This window comes from Spermophilus citellus (genome assembly GCF_964194105.1).
Source record: "Spermophilus citellus genome assembly, chromosome: 6".
NCBI lineage: Eukaryota > Metazoa > Chordata > Mammalia > Rodentia > Sciuridae > Spermophilus > Spermophilus citellus.
Genome location: NC_138187.1, coordinates 105,583,274 through 105,607,165, shown reverse-complemented (window position 1 = coordinate 105,607,165; position 23,892 = coordinate 105,583,274). Strand labels below are relative to the sequence as shown.

Sequence of the window (23,892 nt, the reverse complement as noted above, 5' to 3'; positions counted from 1 at the left end):
ATACAAAATTACATATAAGAGGTTGTGAGGGGGATGGGAAAATAAACAAGGAGAGAAATGAATTACAGTAGATGGGGTAGAGAGAGAAGAAGGGAGGGGAGGGGAGGGGGGATAGTAGGGGATAGGTAAGGTAGCAGAATACAACAATTACTAATAGGGCATTATGTAAAATTGTGGATGTGTAACTGACGTGATTCTGCAATCTGCATTTGGGGTAAAATTGGGGGTTCATAACCCACTTCAATCTAATGTATGAAGTATGATATGTCAAGAGCTTTGTAATGTTGTGAACAACCAATAAAAATTAAAAAAAAATTAAATACTCTGGGTCCCTCTCTTTTATGCTCTATATCAAAAATACTTTAGTGATGTCTCTACTTCCTGTCATTGCAGATCTTCACTTGTGTAGGTGTTCTTTTTCTAGGCATCTGCCTATTTCTTTGCAGAATGTACCTTTCACAGATCTGCAGCTTTAGTATCTTATGTAGCATTTCAGGAACTAATTTTATTTATTTATTTATCTCAGGAACTAATTTTAAATAAATGTTTTTGGTGTTTTTTAGTCTACACTTAAAAAAAAGATATGTGAAAGAAAACAAGCTATTTTTAAGTTTAAGAATATTAACAATGTAAGTAGTTTCTTTTATCTGAGGCTGAAAATAACAAAGATTATATAGAATTGTGGCTTTCCATTTACTATCTTATACTGGACTTTACAAAAGTCTGTAGATTTTTAGAAACTACAGTGGATTTTCCCAGTTAACATAAAAGCTTCAAAAAAAAAAAAAAAACTGTCAAAGACTAAATTACCCTTCTATTTAGCTTCTTATGAAAATATAAAAAGCTGAGCAATAGAAACAATTACGTAGTTAATATACAAAATGTATTGTATTTAAAAAGGGGCATTTAAGAACCAATCTTTCAGGCTGGTAACTCCCTCATCTTCAAATAGGGAGCTCAAATTGATCAGATTTTCCCAGTAGTCTGAATTTACTGAAATATTGCTCTCTGAACATGTGAACATTCAGCTTTGTTGTATATATCATCTTCTGTTTCTGGAGTTAGTTGGATATTATCTCTGACTGGAGACAGGGGCTTCTTACAAGAAGGAAGCTTTTCAGAATCTCTGCAAAATACAATAAAATAAATTAGGTATTTTTATGGTAATGATTATTAGACAATAAAATACTTGGAAAAAATAGAGGTTTATGGAAAGGATAAAACCCTTTACTGGATAATCTCTCACTCATTGTGGATCACATTCAGATTCTCCTCTAAGTATTTTCAATAAATTTCGAGTTTTTCTTCTTAAAATCCCTTCCTGCCTTTCAATATAGGTGCCAGGCCATTACTAGATATATAGTAGCTAAGGCAGAAAGATTCCAATAGAGAAATTTTAATTCATTTCTCTGTAGGACTCTTCTCAAGTCTGGCTAGGAATCAATATAGGTGAAGCATAACAAATGATTAAACCCAATTTTTTATCCCCTTTCTTGCTTTTAATGAAAGACAGCTATATGTCCTCATAAATTAATCTTATTATGAAGATTACATATTTCTATTTCCTGTTAACAAAATTAAACACCAGTAAGTCTTATTTTCTAAAGGCATGTAATACTGTTGTACCCTTCATTTCTCTCCAACAGCAGTTCTCCAAATATGTTCCATGGGCCATGGAGATTCAAGACACTTTCCGGGAGTTTGTAAGATTGAAATTATTTTATAATAATTTTTAGACCTTATCTGTTTTTCCACTGTGCTGACATTTGCACTAATGCTAAAGCAGAATTGGGTAAAGTGGCCAGCAACTTGGCATGAGTCAAAGCAGTGACATGAAATTTCTTAAGTAATGCTAGTGCTCTTGTATTTTCCATTACTGTGCACTTGCAGTTAAAACAAACAAACAAACAAATAAACCCAGAAAAAGTTTCAAGAATATACTTGATGAAGCAGTAAAAATCACTAATTTTTAAAAATCTCAATCCTTTGGTATACTTAATATTTTGTGACAAAATAGAAAGCATGTGTAAACCAATCACTGGTACCAAAACCCAACAAAAACACCCAACAATTTTTAGGTGTTTGGCAAAGGAACAAAGAGAGCATCGTCATGAAGGAAATAAGTAACGATACTTATTGCCCAGATAAATTTCAAACTCTTAAGTAAAAATTAAAATTCTGAAAAACTTGTGTCCTCTGCTGGAAAGCTTCCAAATGTTTAAGACTGCTAATTGTGATTTTGTTCCTTATATTATAAAATAAAATTAGTCAGTATTTGTAAGAAAAGTAAATTCAATGAACCAATATTTCCCAAACAATCAATGGGTAAAGATGCATTAAAAAAGTGGGTTATAATGTACCAGACAACACAAATAATCAGTGGATATTGAACTCACAGTCTGTTGTAAGTAACCTTAAAAAAACTACTGTTTATTGAAATTTGGTGGAATGGCAAAGAAAGAAGCTTACAATTATCTAATAAACACTTTCCTGGGACTGGGGTTGTGGCTCAGTGGTGGAGTGCTCACCTAGCATGTGTGAGGTACTGGGTTCAATCCTCAGACCACATAAAAGAATGAATAAAATAAAAATTTATCATGTCCATCTACAACAACAACAACTTAACAACAAAAATCTTTTAAAAAGTAAAATAAAATAAACACTTTCCAAATGCAAATATGTGTTGGGTTATATTTTTTCATATACTTTTCAACCAAAACATCTGCAAATGTAAAACAATGCCACTCTTGGGCTGGGTTGTGGCTCACTAGTAGTGCACTCACCTAGCATGTGCGAGGTACTGGGTTCAATCAACAGCACCACATAAAAACAAGTAAATAAAATACAGGTATTGTGTCCAACTACTAAAAAAAAAAAAAAAAAAAAAAAATTACATATTTTTTTTTAAAAAACAATGCCACTCTTTTTAAATTTTTTTGTTTGTTTTGAAAAATATAGCATTTTTTTCATAAAAAATATGGCATGTTCACATGGCTTATTATTGTTATTTAAAAATTGAGTATTTTGTTAAATGTCTTTCCTCATTTCTAGGGTAGTTAAGTGCTCCTGTATAAAGGTTTCCTGAAAATAAATTTGAGAATTTGTTCCTGAAAATAAATTTGAGAATTGTTGCTGAGTTTAATATTAGACTTTACATACATATACACAAAATAAGAAACAATTGTCTAATACTTGAAAAGTATTTCTACTCGTACCAGTTCATCTGACTGTGACAATACTTCTATCAGGTAAAGTTTAATTCTATCATTCCCATGTTTGCTCTCCCGCTACACATATTTATTAAGCTTATTAGCACATTTGCTTTATTGAGAAAGTATAAGAAAATAATTATAAATTAATGCTATGTTGTAGCTTTATTCTGAAGTCTAACAGAAGGAAGAATATGTAGCAATTTTAAAGATCATTTATTTTAAAACAATGCTTACCACATACATTAGAAATCTGGCAAATTCATCAAGTAAACTCTGTGATTCTCCCCATTTTAGATATGATAATTTAGGGAAGTATAACACAGCACTCTCACCCTCTCTCTAAAAGTTTCTTCTCATTAAAATTCTAAGAAATAAGTAATAGGTGAAACAGAGACTCCACTCCAGAAGCCACACTGAAAACTGATGGTGTGAGAAACAGAAATCGATTCACATGAAACTAGAGAGAGTTGGGAGACAGGGATTGGAATTGTGGAAAACGACAATAGCTCATCTTATTTCAGAACAAGGAACAAGACAACTCACTTTTTAAATCCAAAATTTTTCCAGAGCTCGCTTATTTTTATCTGTAATCCTGGCTTGTTCTCAGCATTATGATGATTTCTCTTTTGGATGCTTGATGACTTCTTGCTTAGTCCACTGACTCTAGCAGGTACTAGAGGTTTGATCTTTGTTGTGGAAAGTGAGTCCACAGAACTGGATTTATACAGCCCAGGAACCTAAAGATTAAATGCTCATGTTATCATTACTCTATTAGGCAACTACCTTTAATTAATTTAAAAGTATTATTTATTCATCAGTACCAAAAAATAATGCATAAACAAAGTATAAAAATGTGTTATTTACAAATGACTACTATAGAGATAATCATAATATTTTAATGGGTAATACCTGCACCTAGCATAAAATTTTAGAGTCATAAATTAACAGAGAGGAATGTGTCTCATTCATTTCTACTTTACCTCTAGAGAGGCAACTGCTGTTACCAGTTTTCTGTGCATCCACTAAATTATTTGCATACATGAGCATGCACACAAAACTGACAGCAGACTACACAATAATTACTTTGCTTTCTTTGATTCCACTAATGAATGATATATGTTAGAGATTTTTCTTTTTCACATGTAGAACTGACTTTTATTTTGAATAAGTTGCCTGCTCTTCCATTGCACAAATGTGGCAACATGTACTTAAATTTCTATCAACATTTTTATTTCCATCGAAGAGTTAATTTTCATTCTGTGGACAATATGGAGCCATTGATGTTTTGTTGTTGATTCTCAGTATAGTTAAGAGGTATATAAAATAGAAGGTATATAATCTGGCAAAGAGTGTATAAAGAATGGAAAAGTTAAAAAAAAAAAAAAAAAAAAAAAAAAACCTGGCTTATCCTGGGTCCACAGATTTTAGAAGCATTTTGTAATACATGTCAAAGCATTAAAACATGCATGCATTGGGACCAATAATACCACTCCATGGAATTTATCCCTACAGATAATCAGGGTATGTACTCAACTATTTACCCAGAAGATCTTGGTTGTAATATTGTTTAACTATAGCAAAAAAATTTTAAGGGTAAATGACTACTATAATAGTACTTGGAAAAAGATCTCTACTACCTGTAAAAGAAGTTTCAACTTAACACCTTAAATACCTATCTTTAAGCACAGATACTATTCTAGGAAGTAAGAAAGTCGACTTTTTAAAATAAATCACAATTTAAGTATTTTAATTTATAAGTTTTGCTTATATTTTTCATTTTCTTGTTATAAGCATGTATAGTTTCTGAAATTAAAAATAAATAAAATGTTACCTTGTTCCTTAGAAGTGTGTCTTTCTTTGAGAAATGAGATAAACACTGCTTATAGTTCTGATTACCTTGATTATCAAGTGACTTCATATTACAATCAGATTCCTATATCCCCAGATCAGAAAGAAAATAAATTAGATTTTTACTAGTGGTATTTTCATGACAACTAACCAATACTCAACAGGAAGAAAAATAAGATGTGAAAATCAGTAATAATTTCACAGAAAAAGACTAAAAACATGGCATGGAATTAATAAAATAAAATAAATTTACTATGGAAAGGATGATAGTTGCCAGTTTCATTGAAGAAACTAGGCAATGTTTCACCTAGAGAAGTAAATTGTATAAAACATACATTTAAAATTTTGAAGGCTTTTCCTTTTCTGAAACATTTGAGCAGCTTGTCAAAATTCTGACTCAGATAAAACTAGAATCTTTTACTATAATACTACAGCTTTACCCATGCTAGACTAATGGTTTTCATAAATTATTAGCTATAAAAAGCTGAACCAATGTAGCTCCACATCTCTTCTTTAAATTGTAACACGTTCAACATTATAAAATAAAGAAGGATGAGTAAACACTCAAAAAGCTTTATTTCTTCATTTTTCAAGATTTAAAAAAAAATATTGGAACTCTATGCTGTATTATACTCAAACAACCACCACAATCATAGTGAATAAGACTCCACTGACTTGTACCTTACAGAAACTCTAATATTTCTTCCTCATAGCTAACAGTAGCGGTGACTCTGGGCCAAATCATTTCTTTTTTATTTTTGTGACTGGGGATTGAACCCAAGGGTACTTTACACTGAACTACATCCCCATTTTTTAAATTTTTATTTCTACTTATTGAGACAAGGTCTTGCTAAGTTGCTGAAGCTGGCCTCAAATTTGTGATCCTTCTGCCTTAGCCTCCCAAGCACTGGGATTATAGGCACGTGCCACTGTGCCCAGTTGGGCTAAACCATTTCTTACAATAAAGATCATGAGAAAGATCCTAAGATTACATTGAACTATCAGCCCGAAGATTCCCATTTCTCACAGTCATATGATCAAACTGACACATATTTTTTTGTTTTTCCTGAGACAGGCTGTCACTATGTTGCCCATGATAGCCTTGAACTTGTGATCCTCTTTCCTCAGTCTCCCAAATAGCTGAGGTTATACACATATGCTATAATTAACAATCTATCCTAAGAGGAATTTATTATATCTGGCAGCAAAAGAGACAACTCAATGAATTATTCTTGGTTTGTTTACTTTTGGAGGATAAAGGTTCATATTTCTATAACAGGTCAATATAAAAAATGGTTAGCTCAGACAAGTGTGCAGAGTTCTGTCTGTGAGTTGATAAAGATGGCTACTCAGTAAGACATGGGTAAAACTTTACAAAGTGAAACAAAGATGCACACCATATAAGGAAATAGAATACCCCAAAGGTGCTCAGCAGACTTGCAAGTATCCTCCCTGACAGTAACGTTTTATTAAAAAACATTCAAGTGATAGCAACTGTGGTGGTACTCAAAACACACCAAGAGGAAAAGTAGTATTCGTGAAAGATGAGAAAGATGGCATTAAAATGGAGACACACATTAAAAGAAACAGTCTTCTAGACTAGTTAAGGACAGTACTCAATATGAAAAAAATAAGAGAAAAGAATATTGAAGTCTCAAAGACAGTCAAGGGTTTGGCTTAAAAAATGCTACAGATGAAAGACTGATGATTCAATTATATAAATTTTTGATTTCAGCTTTCTTCAAATGGAAACAATTTATTTCCACATTTTAACTTGGTATTTTCCTTCAACGAGAACCCAAACTCAAGTTTCCTTTGAGAACTTAAATATTTTCTTTTTAAAGAACATAAGCTGTACTGATTTATTAGATGTCATTTGACACTCAGGATTATCAGACATCGAATTGTCAAATATTACTGTGTTTGTAATTGTTCTTACAATGTGGTAATTATTTGGGTAAAAATAAAACAGAATGTTATGTTGGTAAATTTGAGATAATGCCACCAGGTCATTTTAAACTATGTCACTTGGATTTTATGAGCAGTACTTATTAGGAGTTTTGATTTTAATCAAATCAAAGTCAGAAATAAAAAAATCAAAATCAGAATAAAAGATATTTTATACAGAAGAAAAAAGTGGTTAGGATGCTTAATAAAATCACTGATTACTATTTTATTTTATTATAAAGTAAAGTTTAGGAAATAAAAATAAATGAAAGTATATATTTTCTGAAGTACTAAAACTTAACATAGACAACTTCACATTAATAGGGTCATTTCTTTATAAGGTCTCAAATGTTATTTGAATTTAAGCTTATATTAATTTAAGTATCAAATTTATAATAAATTTTTATTCTATAGATTATTCTGCTTAGGTGGTTTTTGTTTGTTTGTTTTTTGGGGATTGAACTCGGGGGCACTCAACCACTGAGCCACATCCCCAGCCCTATTTTGTATTTTAGAGACACAGTCTCACTGAGTTGCTGAGGCTGGCTTTGAACTCAGGATCCTCCTGTCTCAGACTCCCGAGGGGCTGGAATTACAGGTGTGAGCCACTGTGCCTGGGGCCTCTGCCTAGGTATTAACCATGCCAAAACTTGAACACACAGTGTGTAGAAGTATAGAGTTGGTTTAAATGTACAGGAGTTGGAAAAAAGAAAGATAGAGAGAAGTTCTTCAAATCAATGAAATGTTAACTTTCTAGACAGAATGAAAAATTAACATAACCAATAATTAAATAATGTAGGCACATTTTCCTCAATCGTATGATTAACACCTTTTTCTTTCTTACACATAAATTTACAAACAGGGGTCTCATGATATGACTTACCTCTGAATCAGAATCCTTACTGGAAGGCTGAGAAAGTTTTGAAGTATTTAAACTGTGTGATGATAACTCTTCACTTTCCTGAGACTGTGAAGACCGCTCCACGTCATGTAAGGGTGGAGACTCACCACCAGACTCATCACTCTTTGACTGAGATGTCTGGGGCACTGCATTGTTCTCAGGCATAGCAGCGAGGGAATCACTCATTCTGCGCAACTGCTGCAACGCTGTGCCTGGGGTGGGGCTTGGAGTTCTGGAAAAACCCCCAAGACTTCCAGACCAACTAAAACAACTTCTTAGAGTTCCCAGAATTGGTGGTGAAACAGTCTTTGTGAATTTGCTGGTTCCAAGAGACTGAGACTCTTCATCAGCAAACACAGTCACAACCTTTGGAACCTGATCACTTGAATTATGTGCTATGTTTGTTGGTGGTGAAACAGTCTTTGTGAATTTGCTGGTTCCAAGAGACTGAGACTCTTCATCAGCAAACACAGTCACATTCTTTGGAACCTTATCACTTGAATTATGTGCTATGTTTGTATGGACCAGCTTCCTGCCTTCTAGGTCTCGACAATCTGACTCACTGAGATTGGTCACTTTATCTGTGACAGAAGCTTCATCTAGAGGCTGGCTGTTCTCTTTCTTTGATATGCAATCCACAGAATCCAGAGGACTGCAAAAAAACCTAACAAAAAAACCAGGAAGAATAGATTATTAAGTATTTTAGAGTTTTCTCACAAAGATAACAAGATTCAAAATTTTATAAGTAAAGGCAATATAGAGCTGGAATTTCAATCAAAGCTTAATTTTTATTATGCCAACATTCACATTTAGAATTTATTTATACAATGAATTTTTAAACAGGCCTTCCTAAAAACAATTCTCTCTATATATGTATTTGAAATTTCTAGACCTAATATTTAATCTAGACCTAATCATTACATAAGTGTTCTCTCCCCTAACCTATCTATTTATTTATTGCACTGCTGGGAAAGGAACTGAGGGCCTAGCCTAGGCTAGGCAAGGTAACACCACTGAGCTGACTCCTCAGCCCTGCTTTAACTCTTTTAACTCCCAAAGAGAAAGTGAGCTGTTTGAGAGTAGGTATAGAGAATAGCTAACACATGGTTGGCATACACATGAATAACACAAAGGACAATTTTCACCTCTTACCTCATATTTTATAGGAGAGAAAATAAATTAGCCATCTACCTATCATCTTTTACTCCTAGCATCAAATCACCTGGGAACTTGAAGTAGTATTCTAATCTACCAGCTTGTTTTATACCCTATCAACTTCTGCTATTTTAAATATAAAAACTTTCAAATTAATCACTAAATCTGTTATTACTAAAGCAATATTAGTTGTTCAGTGAAGCAGCTTTAAAAAATGCTTCAAAAAACTCCAATAAGGGCTAGAGACATAGTTCAGCAGTAGAATGCTTAACAAAGACCAAACACACACACACACACACACACACACACACACACACACACACACACAAAGACTGTTTAAAAATAAAATAAAAAGTAGTTTGGAATGCAACTCAGTGCATGTGAGATCCTGGGTTCAATCCCCAATACTGCAGAATGAAAAAGGGGGTGGGGTGAGAAAAAAAGGAGAGAATGAAAGAGAGAAATAAAGAAAGGAGGGAAAGAAGAAGAAGGGAGGAAGGAAAGAGAAAGAGAAAAAAAGAGGGAGAGGAAGAAGGAAAGAGAGGGAAAGAGGAGGAGAAAGAACCTTTTAAAAAGGAGAATCTACCTCCTTTACTAAGCATTGGTTGAAATCTAAGATAATGAACTAAATATAAGATAATGAGCTAAATAAACTTCTATTTTTTTTTAATAAATTTCCCAGTCTATGGTATTCAGTTACAGCAACAGAATATGGACTAATACAGTACAACCCTCTAAAGTCAATAAAATGTTATTTATTGTGTGTTTACCATCAGGTCCTGTCTTAGGCAATTTACTTAAAATAACTCATTAATTAATTAATTGTCTCAACAACACTGGGGTTGTTACAACTGTGTTAAAAAATTTTTTAAATTTTTATTTTTGTAGGCTGGGAGGTAAATGAATAGAATAACACTTTCTATCCAATAGTCTCTCCTGGCCTATTTCAATGTACCAAAGTTTAATTAACAGAACAGGGAAGTTGCCTGAACTGAACTCAACACTTTGGAAAGCTCTATTTCTTACAAAAGTAAAACACCCAGAAGTAAACTTGCCCAAATCAAACATCTCATGAACATGACAAGACTCAAATCCAAGAGGTTTGATGCAGGGGTTTAAATTCCTAACCCCCAAATTGTAATACTTTTCTTTTTTCTTTTTTTTTTTAAATATTTTATTTTTTAGTTATCGGCGGACACAACATCTTTGTTTGTATGTGGTGCTGAGGATCGAACCCGGGCCGCACACATGCCAGGCGAGCGCGCTACCGCTGAGCCACATCCCCAGCCCAATTGTAATACTTTTCAAAATCTCATCATCCTTTACAGGGACTATGGGAACAGCCCAGCTGATCTTTGTGTTCCACATTTGGTCCTCTCAAACTTGTTTTCTCTGGGTGTTCACAGTAGTCTATCTAAAATGAGAATCAAATCACAACCCTCTCCTGATAAGAAACCCTCTAAATGTTTCCCATCACCTCTAAAGAAGACTAAAGGTTTTAGCTTGACATACAAGCCTTTCATGAGCTGGCACCCACCTACTACTGCTGCCTCTTCACCTCCCTCTTCCAAGCTTTCTTTCTGGTAGTAATAACAGCAACTATCCACAGTTAGTTGTGCCATGCCCCATGCTGCTTCCCATCCCCAAACCTCTGCTCAAGCTGTTTGGCTCTACTGGGAAGGTGTTTGGCTGCAGTCTTTGTCAGCTTCACCCTACCAGGAACATCCAACATCGATGCTTTCTAAACACTGCCCTTTTGATGCTCTCAGAACACTTTATATGTGTTTTAATGACCACACTGCCACAATAAATGAAAAATTTTGTTTATGTACTTATTTTTCCACCTGGACCACAAATGTCTCAAAAACAAAAAGCATGTCTATCTCATTTTTGGAATCACAACACACAGCATGGTATTGGATTCGCAGTTAATATTCAACTCTACAGTTATCTATATCTTAATATACTTCCAAAAAGACTCACAAAATTGCATAAAGCCCTCCGAAAAAAATCAAAGTACCATTTATACTGAATACATATCACTTTCACACTATCAAAGTCCCAAAATCCTAAGCTGAAGCCTCATGTGTTGGGAGATGTCTGTATATGATAAAAATGGTAGACATACTAAGGCAGGTCCTACGCCTCCCTGGCTCTAAAGCCAATTTTAACTCAAGACAAAATAAATATGAACCCATTACATAATATATCATATAAACAACATTCTGAAAATATATCTTTACCTGCTTCTGGTCCCTGGAACCACAACTGCCCCACTTTCTTTGTTTTTTCTCTGTAAAAATGTTGCAAATTTATTTCTTGTCTGAGGTGGTGTGCTTAAGGTTTTTGTTTGAATAGTTCTATCTTCCAGGACAGGCACAAACATTTCGGAAGATTTCAATGATTCATTATTTTCACAGCTATTTTTCTTGATCTTCTTTGTAAATGAGAGGGAATACTGATTCAATAGATCATCTTCTGACAGCTCTTCTAAATAAAAACAAAAGAATATGTAAGTCCTAGAGATTTGGCTTTGACTTCATGGTCTGTACCCACTGTCCTAACAGTGAAGTCTTACTTTTTAAAAACTATGCTTCACAAAAGAAAACAGGAGAATGATTCAAAAACAATTACCTGAACTGTGTTTTACAATTTCTAAATTGGTTAAGATTCAATGTCAATGATTTGTACGATTTAATATGAAAGTACCCTACTCAAAATTTCAGGACACATTTCTATATGGTTATATGCTTATTATAATAAAGGCCTAATTTTGTATATAAATAAAATGAAAGGCAATTCACAGATAAATATATAAATAATAACTTATTTTTAAGTGTTCCAATAAAACCAGCAGCTATTTATCCATACCATTTATGTTTTATAGTTTTTAAAGTATATGTGGCTCACACATTGTCAAAAGTGATTTTTGCTTTAAACATCTGATTGTTATTACCTAGATAAGAGGCCCAAGAAGATTCCTGTCTATCAAGTGCATTCTGTGGTACTGTAATAAGTTGAAAGACTGAATGATTCTAATACATTTAGTAAGTCTGAATAAGCTTAATAGATTAAAGCCTGAGAATTAGGATATAGAAATAGCACTAAGGTACTACTGAAATTTCAAAAGTTATAGATCAGTAAACTTTATCTTGATCCCTGGCTAAGTTTGCTCATTATGTGGGGGATTATGAGTCCTTCAGAAAAAGAAAAATCAAGTATTCTAGGATACCTAGCAAGGCTTCTTCAAGAAGAAATAGCAGTTTAGTCTGCTGACTAAACTCATTTTCTTGTTATGATGAGTCTGGTAGTCTAGTTGTTTAGGGGAATTCCAGAAGGTGTGCATATCTTGAATTCAGCAAGATACCTCAGTATCTCTCATACTATCCTAGGGGACAATGTAGAGCAGTACCTGTTATGTATTAGTTATGTGGATCTGCAGCAAGTTCTACAGCCAAAGAGACTACTGTCAATGCTTAGTCTGAAAAGAAGCTGGTCTCATACGCTCTAGATTCCTATACTTTTTCCAATTCTGGTAGACATTATATAAACAAGTTTTAACATAAACTTTAAAACATAGGAGACCATGTATATTTTATAATTTTCAAATGACCCATACACTAGATGGTAACACAAAGATTAAAAACTAACATGAATTGAAATTACCACAACAAGGGTAATGTAACCCACACTTGAGTTTAAAATATAACTGTACTTGGTTCAATAGCAACTCAAGGAACTCAATTATAAACTTGGTAAATGCCAGGAAAATGTCAAGAATGCTAATAAAAACTAATGCAATCTCAGTTTGCATATGAAAGCACAGTCTCTGGATGAAAGACTGAAGGAATGCTACAACTATAAGTAGACCGAATCTCAAGAATTGTACTCACTGTAGCAGTTATACAATTATTAAAAAAACTATATTTCATCTAAAACACAATTTTGATAAAGAACTTTTAGCTTAGGAAATTTATAAAAGTCATAACTGTTATCAATAGTATCTGTAGGACTGTCATAAAAATAGGGATTAAACTTATTCCAGTATTTGTGGGTATGTGTGCCTGTGCACACCTAGGAGACAAAGTCCATCGATAAATGGTAGTTATAAAGAAGCAGACTTAGTGCAACATAAAGAATTCACTGATAATGAGCCATTTACAGAAAATAAATAGCCTATCTGTATTGAAGTGGAAAAAAAAGGGGGAAAAAAGTATGGTTTATTTGCTGTTTCACACGTATTTTTATGCTATATAACATATATCATAATTCCCATTTCATATGAATAGAAAAAGGTTCAGAAATATCATGAAAAAGACTTAGCTTCATAAGAAATCAAAATGTCTTGGCCAAATGCATATAATCTATACCGAGCTTAAAAATAAGTATGTACTAAAATTTTGCAAAGGTCATTGTTTTGTTTTTGTTGTTAGTCTTCCATTCATCAATGTAGCTGAGAGAAGGAAGTAAGAGAGAAAAAAGAGATTATAATAATTATTTTTCCCACTTTTGTGGTGAAAAAAACTTCTGTGTTTCTCAATACCTAGTACTCTACTTTTAGTGCTTCCCTCCTGCCATCCTGATACTGGGGATTGAACCCTGGGGCCTGGTATATGCTAGGCAAACCTCTACCACTGAGATACATCCCCAGTCCTTCTTATTTGAAACAGGATCTTGCTAAATTGCCTTGAACTCAAGATCCTTTTGCCTCAGCCTCCAGAGTAGCTGGAGTTAGGCATGCCCTACCATGCCTGGCTCCCTCTTAGTACTTCTGTTCAACATCTTACTGGAGTTTCTAATATTCCAGAAAATATTGGGGCTGGGGTTGTGGCTCAGTGGTAGAGCGCTTGCCTCGAATGTGCAAGGCCCTGGGTTTGATCCTCAACACCACATAAAAATAAATAAAAGTCACTGTGTACAACTACAAAAAATAAAAAATAAAAAAAAAATTTAAAAAGGCACCTAAACTGCAAAAGGAAAAGCAAGACTGTCTTTATTCATAAGTGACATGACCATCTATGTAGAAATCCTAGAGTCTATAAGAAATACTAGAACTAATAGGCAATTTTAGCAAAGTTGGAAAACAGCAGATTAACATAAAAATTAACTATATTTCTATATACTAGCAATGAACTGCAAATTGAAATAAAAATACGATTAAAGCATTATTATTATTAATCATTTAATTAAGGATAATTAAAGATTATCCTTATAATCTGAAATATAAGGATAAATTTGACAATAGATGTGTAAGATCTCTATATTATAAATTAGTGAGTATTAAAGGCTTAAATGGATTAGAAAACTCAATATTGTTAAGACACTAACTTTCTCCATACAGATAGATCAATCCAATTAAATTCCCACAGCTTTTTTTTTGTTTCTTAAAAAACTTAACAAGCTAGCTCTAAAATAAACATGGAAATATGAAGAACACAAAATAACATGAGCAACTTTTCAACAGAAGGACAAACTTAGAAGACTTATACTACCCGATTTCAAAATGTACTACAACTATAGTGGTAAATAATATATTTGATCCTAAGTTGAGATTAATAGCACATAATAATAGAGTTCAAAAAGACACACTCTTATAGGATCAACTGATTTGGAGTAACTGTGGCAAGGCAATTAATTGAGGAAACAATAACTTTTTAACAAATGATACTAGAACTTGACTACCACATGCAAGGTAAGGAATACCTTACATAATATATTTAAAAAATTAGATCAAAATGGATCACAGGCTTAAATATAAGAGCCAAGACTATAAAACTTCTAGAAAAAAAAAAGATTTTAGCAATCTTAGGTTTGACAAAAATTTCTTAAATATGACCAATACTCACTAGTATTCTATGAAAAACTAAATACATACCATTTCTTGGTCTTTTCACCATGGATGATTTCCTTGAAAGATTTAATCCTTTAGTACTAATCACTTGTTTAATGCCCACAGTACTTGGATTTTCCTTCAGTTGTGTAGCACCTGAAACATTATCCAACTCAAGTCTAGGGCAATAATTCCTATGCCAGATGCTGTTAACAGTAGAAGACTTTTGACAAGTTTTGTTGTTCCAACTATGACTTCTTGATAGGTCAGACTACAAAAGAAAAAGGTTACTTGAAGAAGAAAGATAATCAATTCTTTTCCCTCTGTAACGATATAGATTAGAATTAAATAAATTATCCTTAAAAAGATCAGCTTTGAAGTATCTGTCCCTTAACAACATTTTATACTTTTGGCTAGCCCTATATTTTCTATAAATGTGTCTTGTGTTCCCAGGTCTGTGTTTCTTCTAATGAGACTTAAGCCATTCTATTTTTTTTTTTAATATTTTTTTTTTTTAAAGAGAGAGTGAGAGAGGAGAGAGAGAGAGAGAGAGTGAGAGAGAGAGAGAGAGAGAGAGAGAGAATTTTTAATATTTATTTTTTAGTTCTCGGCGGACACAACATCTTTGTTGGTATGTGGTGCTGAGGATCGAACCTGGGCCGCACGCATGCCAGGCGAGCGCGCTACCGCTTGAGCCACATCCCCAGCCCAAGCCATTCTATTGACTCATTTGTAAGAAATAAAAAACAAAATTTCCTAAGATGAATAGTGTAAGAAATGAGATTGCAATTGACAAAGTGTGGTTAGGAAAAAAGTCACCTTTAAATTGGAATACTATTTCAATACACAATATTAATTAGTTAAATAATTAACTGGCAATATGTCTACAAATATGTAACCTTTAAAATGCACCTGATCATAAAATCATGTACTTTAATGTAATCAAGTATCCTACCTTAAGAACATGGCTGAGTTCAACCCAAAACATGTGAAGGTTACATAACATTAGTTTCTATTAGATCCACACCAGATGCCATCTTTAGTGGACAATGGTGAGAAATAAAAAGTTACTGTGGTCTACAATGAGAGTTTTTGAGAAAGGGCGTGGCTTGATGCCAGTTGGTATTGGCAATCACTTTTAATGCCAATATGAATTCTTCCCAATTATGACACATTTTCAAAGACAATGATCTGCTAAAAGGATGTCAATGATAGTCTTATTTAAAAACGGACAGGTAAAGTGTGTGTGGGGGTGGGGGGGGAGTAGGAGATACAACCAAAAAAATGTCAACTGGGAGGCATGAATCCCAGGTGATAAATTCCCACATAAACTAAAATCTAAATTTTGCACTTAAATAAAAAGGAAAATAAGTATAAATCAACCAAGATGACATTAATCAGGATATTGAGAATTAACAAGGAATATAACTTAATTAAGGAAATGAGTATTAAAAATTATTTTAGCAGTATTGTTCCAGGAATTATATCCCACTGATGGTTTTATTGAAAAAGTAGAAATAGGTGAGCAGAAAATCAGACAGGGAAGAATAAATTTAGATGAAAAAAATTAGTTTGATGTATAATGAATTTCTCTATGTAAAAGGGAAGGATTAGACAGGGATTTGGACTTATGAAGGATGGTTGTTTTAATAAACCATAACCTTGCTGTTCAGAACTAGACATATTTAATACAACTACATTTGACTTTCTGAAATGAAAAGCTTAATAATTTCTGGTGAAATTATAGTATCACTAATTCACATGCTGAGCAGAGTGAACACTTTCAGACCCTTTCTTCCAATAATCACTTCACAAAATAGTAAGGACAAGAAATACAAGCACAAACTCTAGCTACAATAACATTTTGAGGTACTTTTGTCCACACTCTATTTTCTGTAGTAAAGACAATTCCATACTACATCAGATACTTCCACACTACAGAAGATAAAAGATAAATGTGTCAAAAGACTTAGCAGAAGAAATACCAAACCTAAGTATCAACAGAAGAGAATACCAATGAAAGGCAAATTTCACCTGCAAAAACCTGAAGAAAAGCTCAGGAATTTAAGGCACGAGGGACTCTGAAGGCCAAAGATGGGGGAAGGTTGAAAAGGGGTTGTTATTTGCTGGATCCCCATCACCAACCTGACCATACAGTCAGCTAACACTACCGACTTCACAACCACATGATTGGACTTTTGAAACATAGAAGCAAATATAAAACAGTAGGCATTTAGAAGATGAAGATATTCTTTTTTTCTAGAAACAACATGAAATGAGAAGCTAAATAATAAATGGTAAGGAATCACTCAGCTTGCCCTAATTCACTCTCAGTATCCTGTTCTCAAAATGCAGGGTCAGGTTTATATACTTTAAGTAGACACTAGAGGATTCCCTTTTGGAAAAATGTAACTGTGCAGAGAAAACATTCTCTGACACCAAAGAATTTACAAAGCAAAGCCAGCTTGTTACAAATGAGAGTAAAGTCTAAGACTATAAGCCTTTCCTCCACACACTAGTTTCCAACGAGCTTTTCAATCTCTCTCAAACATGATTAGAAAAAAGAAAGTCTCTACCATAAAAAAAGACCAAAATAAACAGAAAAAAACCTTCAAAGCAAACAGAGATGATGCAAACAGCCAAAGAAAATGTCCTAGAAATTATATATTTAATATTCCTGGAGAGTGATTCTAGGTTATATTCTTAATACAAATCAGTTTTTAAAAAGTACAATTATAGGAATACTTAGATGTGGTAGAAATTTAAAAATTCAATAGAATTTTCAGCAATGATAGAAATGATAGCCACTACACACGAAAGGTAGCCAATGTAACTGAAAAATTAAAATACGAAGTGATTGTTTTTCTTTTTCTTTTCTTTCTTTCTTTTGCTTTTTTTTTTTTTTTTTTTTTTTGGTGCTGCTGGAGATCAAATTCAGGGCCTTACCTATGCTAGGCAAGTGCTTTACCACTGAGATATATTCTTAGCCAAACTTTTAATTTTAATTAATGTGAACTTCCACATGTAGTTAGTGCCTACCATGCTGGACAGCAGATTAGAAAACAAAATGAAGAAATAACAATCAGAGTATGAAGTTTACATAATTTGAGTTGATGAACATACAGCTCTTTTTGGATCATTATGATGAGGACTATGGTGCTCTCTTTCTCTCCTTTTTTAGTACTAGAGATTAATTCCAAAGGTACTTTAACACTGAGCTACATCCTTAGTCCTTTTTATTTTGTATTTTGAGACACAGAGTCTTGCTAAGTTCCTGAGGCTGATCCTCCTAAGGATTTGCCCCTGCCTCTACCTCCTGAGTTGCTGGGTATAAGTGTGCGCCACCTCACCTGGCATGATTACTTTTAAATGCTCAACTTGTCACCAGTTTGTTAGTGAGCATTTTCTTCAGGTTCACTGCTTTCTCCTTTGCAAGGAGCTCTGATTCCTTTACAAGGTTAACTTTAAGTCATTCTTGGTCTGTCCAAAATGAACAACACAAAAATTCCCTTACCATTTTATCTTCTACTACACGTGCTGTTTTCTTTGGCCTGAAATCACTCACCCTTGAAAACCCTTGCTAATCCATGCAGACCAAGGACACACATTGTTTTCTCTGTGAGCAGACAGTGGAATGTCTGGTTTAGAATCACAGTTCTCCTATTTATTTAATGTGTGACTTGGGCAAGTTACCTAATTTTTCTCTAATTGTCTACAAAGTGAGAATAGTACTGACTTCAGAGGCTTGTTGAAATATAAATCAGTTACTATGTTGAAGGTGCTTAAAATACCATTTGAAATATAATACGTGGTCAAAAACTGTTATTATTATCAGGAAGCATTCTCTTCTCATGTGGAGTTAGGGCTATGCCTTTTGCTTTCACAGATCCTAGAAAACATCTATTATAGCACTCTCCACATTTCTCTCTATATAATCACATTCCTTTTTCTAGAAATGAGCACGTTATGGGCAAGGAGGGTATTTTACTTTTCTTTATATTCCAGAACCCTAGCTAACTTAACTATGTCATCACAGTACTTAATAAATGCTTAGTAAAGGACTGAATTAGTAAGTAAGGGGAAAAAGACCTATGCTAGACTGGAAGCTAGGAGAAAACAGAAAATATCACCAAAAAAAAGAAAAAGCTAAAAGAAGCAAGAAGCTTTAGCAATCAAAAGAATGCTAAACTGTGCCCAGCTCTTAGCCACGCGGCCGCAGCTGCCCAGCTCTAGGAGCAGCCCCCGGCAACCCAGCTTGGAGGACAGCCCCCACCATCCTGGCTCCCCTGGCGGCCCCGCTCTCGCTCTGCGAACGGCCACCCCGCCCGCCCAGCGCTTAGCCACGCTGCCACAGCTGCCCGGCTCTGCAGGCAGCCCTCGGCAGCCCGGCTAGGGGAGAAGGGTCCCCGCCCGGCTGGCAGACGGCCCCGCCTTCCCGGCTCTTCTGGCGGCCCCGCCCACTCTGCAAACGGCCACCCCACCCGCCCAGCGCTTAGCCACGCTGCCACAGCTGCCCGGCTCTACAAGCGGCCCCCGGCGGCCTGGCCCAGCGAGAGAGGTGTCCCCGCCTGGCCCGGCAGACGGCCCGTGCCCTCCCGGCTCTGCTAACGGCCCCGCCCACCCAGCAAACGGCTCCCACCCCCCCAGACGACGTGAAGGGAATCTAACCAAGCCTTTATGAAATAGCGAACTGGGAACTAAAACCAGAGATTGTGTCAGACCAGAAACAAGCCAGTCCTACCCTTCCCTTCGGACACTCCGGCAAGGAGCCAGGGGCCCGCCATAGCAGAGAGGGGAAGTCACCAAAGTTCGGCCAAGAGATTCCTTCCCAGCGGAATCTACTTTAGCAGGTGTGTGACTCCCACCCACACCAGATACAAACAACCGGGAAACTTCAAAATCTCTCCGTGGGCGTGACCATAAGGGCCAAAGGACTCTCGACCCCCAACTCCCCCTACTGCCAGAGACGTGGGCGTGACTGTAGGGGCAGAGGGAAGCAGAGAAGACTCCCCACCCCCAACTCCCCCAACCGCCAACTGAGAGGGAGTGATGGTAGGGGCGGAGGGAAACAGAGGACACTCCAGACCCCCCAACCCCTCCTACCGCCAGCGGAGTGGTTGTGATTGTAGGGGCTGAGGGAAGCAGAGGGGATCCTCAACCCCCAACTCCCATTACCACCAGCGGCGACACCAATGGTCTTAGCCGCCAGATTCTGAAGGTGTGCCCACCAAAGGGGTCCGGAAAAATTAAACAATTGACTCCCAGACCACAGCTCCACAGCACTGGGGCTTAGATGAATGACAGAGAGAGTGCTCAGTCGTTAGGGAAATAGAGCACTCGGTGGGGCTGAAAGTGTAACCAAATCCTTGGGGAACTGCCTCCGGTGAGCAGGACCTGGCTGGCTGGCAGGAGGAAGGGGAGGAGGGGCCATAGAAGTGAAACGGCTCTGGACCAACAGGATTGAGAGACTCCCAGGAACCGCCTCACAGGGATTGCTGTTGACACATTGAGGGCAAAACTCAGCCCGGAGGGCACAGCTTTGCCTACGGGAAGAGAAGAAAATGGATCTCTAAGACCTAATTTTATTTCCTATTTCATTTTATTTTTTTCTCTCCCTTTTCCCTCTCTCTCTCCCCTTCCAAGTTTTATTGTTCTTTCCATTCTCTTCTATGCTATCTATCTCCCTCTCCTTCTTTCTTTTCAAGAGCACCTTCCTTCCCCTTTCCCCCAACTTTCATCCCAAGCATTACGTCCTCAATTTCGTGTAACTGTCTAAATGCAAATAGGTGAATGTTTCGAGGCCGTCTATAGTGCTCCTAAACATCTAGCTTCTACCAACACCCTGATCCAATCGACGGTTAGTATCCCCCTCAGTAGAGCAATCTTCTAAAGTAGCCAAGACATACTAACCCTTATACCTGCATAGCACCTAACCTAAAGTCCTAAGAACAAAAAACAAACCACTATATGCATACAAAATCCAGAAGCCCTTTATAAATTGAATGAATCAGCTCTAAAGTACAATAAAGCCCATCATCTATAGGCATAATCTCCCACCACAAAGAAGAGACAACAGAGATAAACAAAGCCAAAACAAATGTATAGGAGAAAGCAGTTACAAAGCAGTCAAACAGAGCTGGAAAGTAACGTGAACAACATGAAAAAACAAGGGAAAAAAGGATTACAGATAATGCAGGACAACTTAAATCTACAGGAGGACCTAGAAGCATCAGAAACATGGACAGGGAAAGAAATCAAGGCATACCTAACTCAGATGGAACGGAATTTTAGAGAAGACATGAGACAGCAAATCCAAGAATTGAAAGTATATTTTGAAAACGAACTAAACAAACAAATTCAAACTGCAAAGAACGAGCTTTACCAGGAGATAGAGATCTTAAAAAAAAACCAAACAGTAATTTTAGAAATGCAAGAAACCATAAACCAGATTAAAAACGCTAACGAGAATATTACAAATAGACTAGATCAAGTAGAAGTCAGAACATCAGATAATGAAGACAAAGTTTATCAACTTGAAAAGAGTATAGTCAACACTGAAAAGATGCTTAAATCTCATGAGCAATCTATCCAAGAGTTATGGGATTTCGTCAAAAAACCAAATTTGAGAGTCATTGGGATAGAAGAAGGCACAGAGGTTCAAACCAAAGGAATGCACAACTTATTAAATGAAATAATCCTAGAAAACTTCCCAGAGATGAAAGATGGAATGGATTGCCAAATCCTGGAAGCCTACAGGACCCCAAACATCCAAAACTGTAATAGACCAACTCCAAGACATATAATTATGAAGACAGCCAACATACAGAACAAGGAGAGAATATTAAAAGCTACGAGGAAAAGGAGGCAGATTACATTCAGGGGTAAACCAATTAGGTTAACGGCTGATTTTTTATCACAGACTTTGAAAGCGAGAAGATCCTGGAACAATGTATTTCAAATGCTGAAAAATAATGGTCTCCAACCAAGAATACTGTATCCAGCAAAATTAAGCTTCAGATTTGACAATGAAATTAAAATCTTTCACGATAAACAAAAGCTAAAAGAATTCGTAGCCAGAAAACCAGCACTGCAAAGCATTTTGGGCAAAATTCTACAAGAAGAGGAATGGAAAAATAGTGCCCAAAACCAACAGCGGGAGGTATCTCAATAAAGGGGGAGAAAAAAAACCAAAAAGTAAAAACTAGCCAAACTAAAATAAATAAATAAATAAACATGCCTGGAAGTACAAATCATATTTCAATTGTAACCTTAAATGTTAATGGACTAAACTCACCAATCAAGAGACACAGGCTAGTAACCTGGATCAAAAAAACAAACCCAACAATATGCTGCCTTCAGGAGACTCATATGATAGGAAAAGACATACACAGGCTGAAGGTGAAAGGATGGGAAAAATCATACCACTCACATGGCCCTCGGAAGCAAGCAGGAGTGGCCATACTCATATCGAATAAAATCAACTTCAAACCTAAGTTAATCAAAAGAGATAAAGAAGGACACTATATCCTGTTAAAAGGAACTATCCACCAACAAGACATAACAATTATCAATTTATATGCACCAAATAATGGTACAGCAACGTTCATAAAACAAACTCTCCTCAAGTTCAAGAGTCAAATTGACCACAACACAATAATTTTGGGTGACTTCAACACACCACTCTCACCATTAGACAGATCCTCCAGACAAAAGCTGAATAAAGAAACTATAGAACTCAATGACACAATCAATAACCTAGACTTAACCGACATATATAGAATATATCAACCAGCATCAAGTGGATACACGTTCTTCTCAGCACCACATGGATCTTACTCAAAGTTAGATCACATATTATGCCATAGGGCAACTCTTAGTTAATATAAAGGTGTGGAGATAATACCATGCACCATACCTGATCATAATGGAATGAAACTGGAAATCAATGATAAAAGAAGGAAGGAAAAATCCAGCATCACATGGAAAATAAACAATATGGTACTGAATGATCAATGGGTTACAGAAGACATAAAGGAGGAAATAAAAAAATTCTTAGAGATAAACAACAATTCAGACACAACATACCGGAATCTATGGGACACTATGAAAGCAGTTCTAAGAGGGAAATTCATTTCCTGGAGTTCATTCCTCAAAAAAAGAAAAAAACCAACAAATAAACGAACTCACACTACATCTCAAAACCCTAGAAAAGGAAGAGCAAAACAACAGCAAATATAGCAGAAGACAAGAAATAATTAAAATCAGAGCGGAAATCAATGAAATCGAAACAAAAAAAACCATTGAAAAAATTAATAAAACTAAAAGTTGGTTCTTTGAAAGAATAAATAAGATCGACAGACCCTTAACCATGCTAACAGAGAAGAAGAGAGAAAACTCAAATTACTAACGTACGGGATGAAAAAGACAATATCACAACAGACAGTACAGAAATACAGAAGATAATTAAAAAGTATTTTGAAACCCTATATTCTAATAAAATAGAAGACAGTGAAGACATCGATAAATTTCTTAAGTCATATGAGCTGCCCAGATTGAGTCAGGAAGACACACACAATTTAAACAGACCAATAACAAAGGAAGAAATAGAAGAAGCCATTAAAAGACTACCAACAAAGAAAAGCCCTGGACCGGATGGGTATACAGCAGAGTTTTACAAAACCTTCAAAGAAGAATTAATACCAATACTTTTCAAGCTATTTCAAGAAATAGAAAAAGAAGGAGCTCTTCCAAATTCATTCTATGAGGCCAACATCACCCTGATCCCAAAACCAGACAAAGACACTTCAAAGAAAGAAAACTATAGACCAATATCTCTAATGAACAGAGATGCAAAAATCCTCAATAAAATTCTGGCGAATCGGATTCAAAAACATATCAAAAAAATTGTGCACCATGATCAAGTAGGATTCATCCCTGGGATGCAAGGTTGGTTCAATATACGGGAGTCAATAAATATTATTCACCACATCAATAGACTT

The 23,892-nt window shown here is 35.5% G+C and overlaps 1 protein-coding gene across 2 annotated transcripts in view; it reads right to left on the bottom strand.

Moving 5' to 3' along the window:
• Nucleotides 1-990: 990 nt before the first annotated feature.
• Nucleotides 991-23,892, bottom strand: part of EXO1 (exonuclease 1) — a gene marked incomplete at both ends in the record, with an annotated part of 37,132 nt that continues 14,230 nt past the window's right edge. Inside the window, 7 exons of one of the 2 annotated variants that reach the window (XM_081299995.1) lie at nt 991-1,126; nt 3,756-3,949; nt 5,044-5,145; nt 7,891-8,271; nt 8,386-8,572; nt 11,307-11,553; nt 14,939-15,164. In XM_081299995.1, the coding sequence (XP_081156121.1) occupies nt 991-1,126; nt 3,756-3,949; nt 5,044-5,145; nt 7,891-8,271; nt 8,386-8,572; nt 11,307-11,553; nt 14,939-15,164 (1,473 nt within the window). Of the gene's footprint in view, nt 1,127-3,755; nt 3,950-5,043; nt 5,146-7,890; nt 8,284-8,385; nt 8,573-11,306; nt 11,554-14,938; nt 15,165-23,892 lie in introns of both variants that reach the window. The other variant, XM_081299996.1, reaches the window with a different exon arrangement.